A 12,554-nucleotide genomic window follows, 5' to 3' on the forward strand; every position below is an offset into this window, starting at 1 on the left:
CCTTTTCGGAGCCGAGCTCTAAGAAGAGGAAGACTTTAGAATCCAGTGTCCTTAGTATTGGTGACGCTGGATTTGATGGGGTGAAATTTTGTGAGAGGCACATCCTTCCTCATAGTTTCATTGCTATGGATGATGCTTCTATTAAAAATCACCTTAAAGTCTTAATCCAGGAGGGGATCCGGACTGCTGGAGTATGCTATACCCTTCTTAAAGAGTTTGAGAAGGCTCCTTTGAATGCTACTCAGCATTTCTTGGAGGCTCTTCAGGCTGAGGTGGCCACTCTTCAGGAGGCCGAGAAGGGATTGGAGGAGGAAAAAATAAGCTTGGAGGCCGAGCTCTTCAAGGCTCTGGATAGGGAGAGGGAGTCTGCAGCTTCCTGCGCTTTGGCTGAAGGGTTTATGAAGAAGGCTAAGGAGAATTTTGTTAGGGTTTTTAAGGAGAATTTGAAGCTGGAGAGGCAAATGGAGCAGCTTAGGGAAAGTTATATGGATTTGGAGGAGTCGGTTGCTAAAAGGACAGAGGAGGTGTTTGAAGTGTTGAAGAATCAAGTTTGGGTTCTTGCTCCTGACCTGGACTTGTCTCCCCTTCACCCCGACAAGATTGTGGTTGATGGAGAGATTGTCTTTCCTCCTCAGCCTCCTACTGACTCGGAGCTGAAAACTGCTGGTCAGCGCTTGGTGGAGTCTCCTCCCCAAGAGGTCGCTCCTACCAGGGAGGTGATGCCTAGCTCTTCCTCTCAGCCAAAAACTGCTTCAATCGAGGAGACCCTTTCGACCCCTTCAACCGAGGAAGCTCTTCCGACCTCTTCAGCCGTTCCTGATTCCTCTCCTTCCCATGATAATAATCCTTTGATTGGCCCTGTTTGACATTATTAAGGCCCGGCTTGTAGGACCTTTTATAAACACTTTTATGTATGTTTTTTTAACATTTTTAATATGTCTGTTGTTGATTTTGGTCCTTTGAAAAGGACTTTAATGACTCTCTTACTTTATTTTCGGATAATGGTCCTTTTTGGTAGGACTCTAACAAAGTAGTCATGTTTGCCTTTTTTAGAAAAAAAGGGGTTTCTTGCATATGTGAATTTTGGCTCTAAGGTTTTTACTATGCTTTGCTTGCATGTTGAATAATTTCTCTACTGTTGGGCTTTTTGAGAAGCTTTTGTGAAAGTCTTTTTCACTACTTAGGTTTTTCAAGGATTCTCCTTCTCTACTACTTAGTGCAAATGCTCAACTTACTTTGTTATTGAGTCATTTTCATATCTTAGGCTATTTTTGCGATGCATTTCTTTCTACCTGGGCGTTCACCGACTTGTAAGTCGTTTTAGTTCCAAGTTCATATGTTCATCTTGCATACCCTCTTTACACTGACTTGTACCTCGTCACTTTATCTTGCCTCCCTCGTAGATCGAGAAACAGATTTTTGTAGTTTATCGAGCTTAAGTCAGTGCGTATCGTAGAAGTAGTAATGGAATAGATGGTAAATATATTATTATTGATGAAGTGAAACTTACAAAAATGCTTTGCTACTAAGGGAATTATTTTTCTTTCCCCTAGTCTTCGCTTTGATGCCTCGTTAAAACCCCCTTTAGGAAAACCCTTTTCGGAAAAAAACCTTGAAGTCGGAAAAAAGAGTACATCAGGGAGCGAGGTTCGCTTCTAGCTATAATATCTTTTCAGATTGCAAGTGTGCCATGACTTTGGGAGCTCGGATCCATTCAAGTTGGTCAATCTATAGTAACCAACCCAAGACTTCAGTTATCTTGAAAGGTCCCTTTCAATTCGCAGCAAGTTTTCCTTCACTCGACTTGTTTGCTCCAATGTCATTTCGTATCAGGACTAAGTCACTTGGGCGAAGCTTCTTCGAATAACCTTCTTATTGCACCTAGCTGTCATTCTTTTCTTTAACGCTGCTTGTCATATTTACGCTTGTTTTCGGACTGCTGGGAGCAATTCCAATTCCTTTTTGTGGGCTTGAACATTTCTGACCTCTTCATAAAATCTCACCCTTGGACTTTGCTTATTGATATCTACTGGGATCATGGCCTCAATTCTGAATGCAAGTCGGAAGGGTGTTTCTCTAGTCGTAGAATGGGCTGTTGTCCTATAGGCCCATAGAACCTGTGAAAGCTCTTCTACCCAAGCTCCTTTTGCTTCCTGCAACCTTTTCTTTAGTCCAGCTAGTATGACTTTATTGGCTGCTTCTGCTTGCCCATTAGCCTGGGGATGTTCTACTAATGTGAATTGATGTCTTATCTTCATGCCAGATACCAAGATTCTGAATGTAGAGTCAGTAAATTGGGTACCATTATCTGTAGTGATGGAGTGTGGAACCCCAAACCGAGTAATTATATTCCTATACAGAAATTTCTGACTTCTCTGTGTTGTGATAGTAGCTAATAGTTCTACTTCTATCCACTTGGTGAAGTAGTCTACTCCTATAATAAGGTATTTGACCTGTCCCGGCGCTTGGGAAAAAGGTTCGAGTAGGTCCAATCCCCATTTCGCAAAAGGCCAGGGAGAGGTTATACTAATGAGTTCTTCAGGGGGAGCGACGTGGAAGTTGGCGTGCATCTGGCATGGCTGACATTTCTTAACGAAGTCGGTGGCATCATTTTGCAAGGTCGGCCAGAAGAATCCAGCTCGAATTACGTTCCTAGCTAAAGACCGTGCTCCTAGATGGTTTCCGCATATGCCATTATGTACTTCTTCCAAAACTTCTTTGGTTCTAGAGGTCGGAACACACTTTAACAATGGTGTGGATATTCCTCTTCTATAGAGGATATTTTATACCAAAGTGTAATTTTGTGCTTCCCTCCGGACTATCTTGGCTTATTTTTGTTCCTCGGGAAAGATGTCGAATTTCAAATATTCGATTAAGGGAGTCATCCATCCGAGGTTTAGGCCGGAAATAGGCAGAACATTTAATCTGTGGTCTGACTTTATGATTGAGGGCTCATTACGAGTTTCTTGTATCAAACTTCTATTATTTCCTCAAGGCTTGGTACTTGCCAATTTAGAGAGGGAATTTGCTCTACTGTTGAGTTTCCGAGTTATGTGTCGAACCTCAGTATCATGAAATTGTTGTAGATGCTCAAGTATTTTCTCCAGGTATCTCTTCATATTGGGATCCTTTGCATGGTACACCCTGTTGATTTGAGAAGTTATTATCTGAGAATTACTGAAGACTACCACTTTGACTGCGTCGACTTCTTTGGCAAGTTTCAGGCCTGCAATCAAAGCTTTATATTCGGCCTGGTTGTTGGAAGCAAGGAATTCAAATTTCAGGGAGACCTATATTTGAGTTCCCTCGTTGCTTGCTAAGATAATGCCAGCGCCGCTTCCAACTCTATTGGAAGACCCATCTACATTGAGGTTCCAAGTCGTAGTGGTTTTGCTCTTATCGGCTGTGTATTCTGCCAAGAAGTCGATAAGGCATTGGGCTTTAATCGCTGTCCGAGTTTCGTATCTTAAGTTGAACTCAGATAACTCTATGGCCCATTGAACCATTCGTCTTGCAATATCCATTTTCTGAAGGATTTGCTTCATGGGCTGGTTTGTCCGGACTCTTATGGTATGAGCCTAGAAATAAGGTCAAAGCCTTCTAGATGCTACAATTAAGGCATATGCAAACTTCTCAATTTTTTGACACCTTAATTCAGGTCCTTGTAGTACTTTGCTAGTGAAGTATATGGGGTGCTGCTCAACTTCATCTTCTTGTGTCAACGCTAATGCCACTACCTTCTCGGCAACAACTAGATACAATACGAGCTCGTCTTCTACTTCTGGCCGAGTTAGGATAGGAGGTTGGCTCAGAAATTTTTTGAAATCTTGAAAAGGCTCTTCACATTTAGAAGTCCACTCAAACTAACATCCTTTTCTAAGTAATGAAAAAAGTGGCAAGGATCTCAGGGTTGATCCTACCAGAAATATGGCCAATGCTGTAAGTCGGCCGTTCAGCTGTTGAACTTCTTTTAAATAAGTCAGACTCTTCATTTCTAGGATTGCTCTACACTTGTTGGGGTTAGCCTCAATTCCCCATTTGTGTGAGCATAAATCCCAAAAATTTTCCTACTTCTACTGCAAAGGTGCATTTGGTGGGATTTAGTCTCATCCCATATCTTTTTATAGTATCAAAGACTTGTGAAAGGTCGGTCAGGAGACTGACCTCATCCTTATTTTTTACCAACATGTTATCCACATATACCTTCATTAGGTTTCCGAGGTGAGGCACAAACATCTTGTTCATTAACCTTTAATATGTGGCCCCTGCATTTTTTAACCTAAATGACATGACTACGTAGCAATAGTTTGCTCTAGGCGTGATGAACGATGTCTTCTCTTTATCCGACTTATACATCGGAATTTGGTCCCGAGTAAGCATCCATGAATGATAGGTACTGGTATCCTGAACTGAAATCTACCAAAGTATCAATATTTGGTAGGGGATATGGGTCTTTTGGGCAGGCTTTGTTGAGGTCGGTATAGCGACACACATCCTCCACTTCCCATTTTTCTTTTTTACCAGCACCATATTTGCCAACCATGTTGGATACTTGACTTCCGATAAACCCTGCTTCTAACAAGGGTTGCACTTGCTCTTCGACCACTTGAGCTCGTTCCGGTTCAAACTTTCATCTTCTTTGCTGAATAGGTCGGGACCCAGGGTAGACAGCCAACTTGTGTGTCATGAGCTCGGGATCTATTATGGGCATGTTGGCGGCCTTCCAGGCGAAGAGGTCAGAGTTTTCCTGTAGGAGCTTCACGAGCTCTTGCTTCAAATCCGCCCTTACGTTAACTCCTATACTAGTGTTCTTGCGGACTTCTTGTCCAATTTGAACTTCTTCCGTCCTTCCTTCGAGCTGTGGTCGGAATTCTTATCTTCCTCGGACTCCTCCGAGTTCAATGAAATTGACATCTTTGCCCTTACTCCGTAGGTTTAGGCTTTTATTGTAACACTTTCTTGCCAAGTTCTGATCTCCTCTAATGGTGGCAATTCCTTCTTCTGTATAAAATTTCATGCAAAGATGGGGAGTGGAGACAACTACTCCTAATCGGTTTAAGGTTGTCCTACCAATCAGAGCATTATAAGATGAAGTTACATCGATGACGATGAAGTTGATGCTTAAGGTTTTGGACTTTAGTCCCTTTCCAAAAATTGTGTATTGGGAAATGAAGCCCAGTGGCTTAATAGGAGCATCTTCTAACCCAAAGAGAGTATCCGAATAGGCTTTTAATTCCTTTTCTTCCAACCCCAGCTTATCAAATGCCAGCTTAAATAATATGTCGGTTGAGTTGCCTTGATCTACTAGGATTCTGTGCAAGTGAGCGTTGGCAAGGATCATGGTGATTACTACCAGGTTGTCGTGCCCAGGTGCGATGCCCTGTCCGTCTTCTTTAGTGAAGGAGATTGTCGGGAGATCGGGTCCGTCATTCTCGACTTAGTAGACTTCTTTTAAATGTCTCTTCCGAGACGACATGGTTAGCCCCCGTCCAGCGAATCCTCCCAATATCATTGAACGTGTCGCTCTGGGATTTGTGGGGGATGACCTCTTTGGCCGACTTCTTCGTCGTCTCTCTTCCTTTTTCTGTGATTGTCCGGCCTTTCTATGAGATATCTATCCAACCGACCTTCCTTGGCCAGTTTTTCTATCACATTTTTTAAGTCATAACAATCATTTGTTGAATGTTCATACAGCTTGTGGTACTCACAATACTCGTTACGGCTTCCTCCCTTTTCGTTTTTTATCAGGCGCAGAGGAGGTAGCTTCTCGGTGTGACAAATTTCTCTATAGACGTCCACGAGAGAAATTCGTAACGGAGTATAGTTGTGGTACCTTCTAGGCTTCTCGGATCTGACTTCTTCTTTCTTCTTGGGCTCCCTCTCTCTTTCCTTTAGCTGATGAGAGTGCCAAAGTCGCCAACTCGGCTCTTGTAATTTGGTGTTTTCTTCCATGTTGATGTAGTTTTCGGCTCGCTCCTATACATCATTAAAGAAGTCGGGTGTGTTTTTGAAATAAACCGGGAGAAGGGTCCTTCTCGGAGACCATTGATTAGTCCCATTATTACTGCCTCAGTAGGCAGATCTTAGATTTCCAAGCATGCTTTGTTGAATCTCTTCATGTAGTTTCTCAGGGGGTTTTTCGATCTCCTGTTTGACTCTGAGTAGGCTGGGTGCATGCTTGACCTTATCTTTTTGAATTGAAAATTGTGTAAGGAATTTGCGCGCTAGGTCATCGAAACTCGTAACTGACCTAGGGGGCAGGCTGTCAAACCACTTCATGGCCGCTTTTGTCAAAGTTGTCGGGAAAGCTTTGCAGCGGATAGCGTTCGAGGCGTCAGCCAAGTACATCCAACTTTTGAAATTGCTGAGGTGGTGCTTCGGGTCGGTTGTCTCGTCGTATAAGTTCATGTCGGAGCTTTTAAAGTTTCTAGGAACTTTAGCCCGCATGATATCTTCTGTGAAAAGATCTTCTCCTTACAACGGGGTATCTTCTCGAGCTGTGTAGGAATCCCTGTTCCGAAGGTTAGATTCTAACTTTTAGAGCTTTTCCTCTAGCTCTTTTCGCCGTTTGATCTCCTTCCTCAAGCTTCTCTCTGCTTCTCGCTGTCGCTCTAATTCTTGCTCCAATTGTTCAAGTCGACCATGGTATCCATGTAGCAATCCCATGAGGTCGGCACTATGAGGTTGTTCTTCCCCTTTAGGGAGACAAACCTCGGATGTGATTCTCCTTTGGTGTTGGTCGTCGGAGGGGCCTTCACCATGAGATTCCTCCGTTCTTGGGGGAGGTATCACTAGAGCTTGGTCGTTGTTAACCTTGTCTTGATATTCTTGTTCTGATTCAGACGCTATGCATCTGTCTTCATATTGATCGTCTGCCATGGAGTGTTGTTTCCTAGATCCCCGGCAACGGCACCAATGTTCCGAGGGTTACCTGAAATCGGATGATGTATGGGCTCGGATACGAGGCCCAAAGGCTCAAGGGAGTGGTCTCTGAATTGTCCTGCATCAGAGAGCCGCCATCCGAGTTGTGTGTTTGAAAAGGTGGGGGGTGGTACCTGCAAGACACTCCAATGCCTAAGTCAGCATGGGGTTAAGCAGGTTTTTGATATATTGGGACTTAAGTATACTTGAGAGTGTCAGTGTATTTATAGGGGATGAGCCAATAACCATCGCTGAAGTAGTTCTACTTCTGATGGTGGATAATCGTCCCTTTATCTTAGGTTGTTGAGATCTCTCTTCTAGAAACGGGTGAGAGATTCAGGGAGGTAGTTACTCGTGTGGGTAAGCATAAGCTGCCCATTTTTGTCGAATCTGACCTCTTTAAAGAGGTCGGGTATGCGGTAGAGGTCACCCTTTTAATTGGGCCTTTCTGCCTTATTGGGCTTAGCTTATAGTTTGGGTCAGGGTATGAACAAAATGTATTTGTTATCATTTTTATTTTAATATCCAATCTTTTGTGTAAAAAATATTGTATTTTTGAGTCATTTATCCAAACACTACAACTTTAAAAGAAGTACTTTTATAACTAAAAATTTAAATACAAAATAACTTATTCATAAGCTGCTATTAATAAAATTTTTTATTATATTTTAAACTCTTTTTTTAAAAGAATTTATTTAAGAAGTTTACCCAAATTGAGCCTATAAGTCATCAGCCTAATCTTCAATACTTAGCAAGAAAGCTAAGAATATAAGTTAATACACAAGAAAAGAAGCGTTGATAAGAAGGACACTTCATTCAGCAGTGTTTGTTATAGATAATTTGCACATTGAAACTCAAAGTTCTCACTGTATATATAGCCATTCTTCACATCCTAAATAAACGATTATGATTAAATCTAATCAACAGTTTAAATGAATTTCAACATGTTTATTATAAATTTCTAATCTATCATATTTTTCTAAATAATTCTAAAGTACTCTAAACTACTTTTTGTACTTCTAGATATATTCACCTTCTTCTATAATATTTTATTATTTTTTAGAATCTTCTAACAAAAGGATAACTATGTGTTTATAACATGTAGCGGAAGAAAAAAATCAATCCTAAAAATCTATTTTGTGCTTTAAACTTTATTTAAATAATATATAGATCAGATCTAAATACCTTTGGACGCTTTAATAAAAACTTTATTCTTTAATTGTACGAAGACTCTATGCGTATTCATACCGAGACCAATCTTTGCTGTCAACTCCTTGACCAATGGATATCTAATATAAATTGAAAAACCTCTTTGCAACTCCTTACACACCATAAAATTTTTCTCCAAAAATTAGACTCACATACATTTATATGTGTAGAGGTAAATGAATAAAACTCTCGTTATTAGTCTGAATTTTCTTTGCTCTTGTCATATATATATATATATAGTATGAGATTTGTTATTAATTTCAAATTTAAATCCTTCAAATGTTATAAATCATATCACAACAATTTAAAATAGAATCGCTTAGGATTTTATCCAAATTTAGAATTTAAATTTAGAAATAAAATAACTAATTATTCTCAATTCTCATTTAATATTTTCAATTATCATATTAATATTATATTCTTAATACTAGCAAAGAATATAATAATATTCTATTTGAATTAATATAATTATTTATTTGATCAAATTAAAATAATAATTAAATAATTCTTTAGCAAAGATTAGAACACTCGTTAGTGCGTGACTCTATAGGTTCAACACTAAACAGGTAGTAAATTAGTCATACTATATTTACCAATCAAGATTGGTCTCCTCAATGACCCGATAGTATGAAGTAATATATTTTTATCGAGAACCCGAGAAGAACAAAGTATAATTCCTTTCATCTTTTCAGCTTTTGGTTAACTCTTAGAATATGGTTTAATTGTCAAACTCTAACTTGTTACCATTATTATAATGAACTGTGAATGACCTAAGAAACTCATTTCTTTGTTCATTCAATCTTCTTGGCCAAGGTTTTATTCATTTCAGCCATTATAATTATAGAGCTCAAACTCTTTATCTAGAGTTGACATATTTTTTATTGACTAATCATTAATTCTACAAGTATTTAAATCATATCCAATATCCATTCAGCTAGCACCCTAGGGTATTCGGTGTCCGTAATCAAAGTATAATAAATACATTGTTAATTACTATGATAGTCGCAGGTCAAAAGAAACTCTATTACTATGTTCATCTTGAGAATATTTTATATAACAAATATGCGATAATTATAACCATTAAAAATTCCCAAATTAAATCAGTTCAATGGTCATATCTCTATATGTACCGTGTGTATATATATATATATAATTTAATAAATGAGATGTATTAATCTTCATTCAATGAAAATCATTATATATATTGATCTTTTCGAATTATTAATGTCATTTTTAATAATCTTATGACCAAGAACAATTTAGATTAAATTATAAAAGATTTATCTCTCAATATTATAATCACTATTACAATAATAAATCTCTAAATTTAATCAAGAACCTTATTATATTAACCCTTTAATATAATAACAATAACAAATTATTTGACATATAATTGATTAGATTGTGGTCGTACGTACTATTTATTTCCAACAATCTCCCACTTATACGAGAGTCAACTAGAATATATTAAATCTTGGGTATATTATTATCTCAATATTAACATCTTCTTAAATCTTTCAATATATTTTAAAATATTTTAGAATATTTTAAAATTATTTAAAGACTCTCAAACTCTCTAAAATTTAATTAATACGTATCTTAATAAAAATACAAAAAAATGTTAATTAAAGAATTTTTATAAAAAATATAAAATTAAATTTTTAATATATTTATTAAAATAAAAATTTAAAAATTTTATTAATAATAATTTTAATATGTACTTTTAAAACATATGATAATTAAATTGTATTTTTAAAAGTAATATTTAAAAATACACTGTCACACTAATTAGATCAAAATGTTGTCACTTAGGTGCAAATGCCGACATGGTAAAATGAGTATAAATGGCAATATAAATATCTCTTTGTTAATTTAGTGAAAGTAGTTGTGAAATTGAGCATGCAATTAATTAGAATTTAACATCCCAACGTCAGTTTTTAACTTTGGATTTTACTATTTTAATTATTTGCGGAGGGTACATATTAGAATTACAAATTAATAAAAAAATGTATAAAAAATAAAAAAAAGTTTAAGCTTTTTTTAATGTATTTATTTTATATTTATTAAAAAAGTAAAAATCTTTTATTATTATTAATCTTGTCATGTTTTTTAAAAATATATATTAAGTTATTAACTAAATTCTTTTGCTGTTTATGTTTGAAAACATAGAATTAATGAAAGAAGCTGTATTGCGTAGTCTTCAGTATTCATCAACATACTGCTTGGTGCTTGCGGCGAATTAATAAAAGAAGAAGAAGCAGCAGCTATAGCAGCAATATAAGTTAATAATGTAGAATGAAAAACCAATCATTAATTTATCAACAATAATTAGCAGTATTATGAAAATGAGTCTATTAATAACATTTTTGCTAAATTTTCTTTGTTTTTTTTCATTTTTTTCTTTTTCTCTTTTTATCATTTTTTATTTCTCTTTTCCAAAGTTATGGGCAAATATATCCTCAAAATGCTGTTTTACGTATCGTTATTATTCCTAATTTCCTTCATCCGTTAAATTTGGAGTTTTCCCCTTAAACTAGTCCACAGATATACATAACATATGCAAAAATGAAAATCCGATGTCAGCCCTACCAAAAATGTTGAAATTATAATTTAGGTAAGTTAGTAGATGCTAGATAATTATTGTATACTATAGTATATGGTTAGGCTATATTAGCTTCGTAGCCGTTGAACTTAAAAATAAGACAAATAAATAAATAAACAGGGAATTGAATCGTGCAGAGTCACGCGTAGAATTGAATTAAGAATATAAATTAAGGATTTATTTGGATGAATTTTAGAAAATATTTTTTAAATAGTTTTTTAAATATACTTTTTAAAAAAATAAAAATAATTTTATATTTGAATATTTGATGTAAAATTATTTTTTATTTAATAATTATATTTAAATATAATAATATAAAAAATATTTATTTATTTATTTATTTATTTATTATATTAAAAATATTCTTTTAAATAAAAAAATTTTTAAAAAAATATATAAATGATAACTTTTAAAAAAGATACTTATTTTAATTTTTGTAACGTTTTTATTTTTACTATTAAAATTTTGTCGCTTTTTTTAGATTCCAAAAAACATGTGGTTTTATTGATTAGAATTCTAGTAATAGTGACAAAGTTCATAATATATCGTTAGATATGGTATTTTGTTGGCTATTGGTGATTTTGTTAAGTATAATGTATAGTTTATTGTTGTTGTATTAGGTGATTTATTGTTTTTGGAACTTCTAATCATGATTAGATTGCATTGTAATTAGGGTGAACTTGTTACTTTGTGATATAGCCAATTAGATGTATATACAATATTAGGAGGCAACAGAACATCCTCTTCATGACCGAGTCATCCTGTACTTGGAGACCGCTGAGTTAAACCACCTGGCAAAGTTGAACAACGAGTTAAATCTCAACTTGGCCTCTGAAATTTAGTCCGATATTCAGAATGACTTCCATAATTTCGTTGGTCCCAATTAGAACTCCCAAATTTACAACTGTGGCTCCGGCTTGCCCCTGCAATCATCTCTGTCACTGGAATGCTGATCTGATGCAATTACATGACATGGTGGACACTACTTAAACGACAGCGTATTGGCTTTGCATCCAAACCCTTCAGAAAACGCGTCGTTTTAGTTTTTTGCGGGTTAAAACTCTCTTTCTTTTTACTACGACGATCATAAGTTGCAAAACATCAAGAAAACCCTTACACTACGTGGTTTCTAAAGGGTTTGGACGCGAAACCAATGCGCCATCGTTTAAGTAGTGTCCACCAATCATGCAATTGCGTCAGATCAGTATTCCGGTGATGGAGATGATCGCAGGGGCAAGTCAGAGTCATGATTATAAATTTGAGGGTTCTAATTGGAGCCAACAAAATTATCGAGATCATTTTGAGTATCGGACCAAATTTCAGGGGCCAAATTAAGATTTAACTCATTGAACAACCATTGGTTCAAGCTAGATGTGTCTTTAGTCAGTACATTTATTGAGAGATGGTGTCCTGGACGCACACATTCCATATATCATTTGGAGAGTGCACTATCACCTTTTAGGACATGATGTACCACTTGAGGTTGCCTATCGATGATGAGGCGGTCAGTGGATGCCTCACGAACTTCCTACAGTTCATTCTTGATGGGAAGCCAGTTTAAGAATGGTTTGATGAGCTTTTGGGTGAGCTTCCACTGCTAAACAAGGTAAATCAGATTACAGTGCATTTCACATAGTCTCATGAGCGATTCAGAGTCCTCCCAGTCGATGCTACTGGAGAGACATTGTGTATATATGCACAGGCCTACATTATAATGTTATCTCTACTCAGTTGTTTGGTGACAAGAATCGGAATCAAGTTCACCTTCGATGGTTACCATTTGTAGCAAAGCTAGATGAGATGGGTAAGTATAGCAGGGGTT

General features: G+C 36.6%; 1 protein-coding gene across 1 annotated transcript; it reads right to left on the reverse strand.

Moving 5' to 3' along the window:
* Positions 1–1,919: 1,919 nt before the first annotated feature.
* Positions 1,920–4,543, reverse strand: LOC148543905 (uncharacterized). The gene is made up of 4 exons (XM_088498768.1): positions 4,355–4,543; positions 3,366–3,578; positions 3,005–3,251; positions 1,920–2,671 (listed from the first exon to the last, which is right to left on the reverse strand). Exons 1-4 carry the CDS (start codon positions 4,541–4,543, stop codon positions 1,920–1,922), a joined length of 1,401 nt encoding a protein of 466 aa, XP_088354894.1.
* Positions 4,544–12,554: the final 8,011 nt, after the last annotated feature.

The sequence above is a fragment of the Arachis ipaensis genome, chromosome B9, assembly GCF_059453495.1.
Source record: "Arachis ipaensis isolate K30076 ecotype BB chromosome B9, ASM5945349v1, whole genome shotgun sequence".
In the NCBI taxonomy this organism is placed as follows: domain Eukaryota; kingdom Viridiplantae; phylum Streptophyta; class Magnoliopsida; order Fabales; family Fabaceae; genus Arachis; species Arachis ipaensis.

Excerpts from the sequence above, each read along its gene's own strand:
- LOC148543905 (XM_088498768.1), bottom strand. The coding sequence starts at position 4,543 with ATGGTTGGCAAATATGGTGCTGGTAAAAAAGAAAAATGGGAAGTGGAG. Across the intron at positions 3,579-4,354 it reads ACTCGGGACCAAATTCCGAT|GCTCATACCATAAGAGTCCG; the intron begins GTATAAGTCGGA and ends CCTTATTTCTAG. Across the intron at positions 3,252-3,365 it reads CTACGACTTGGAACCTCAAT|GCCGAATATAAAGCTTTGAT; the intron begins GTAGATGGGTCT and ends TCCAACAACCAG.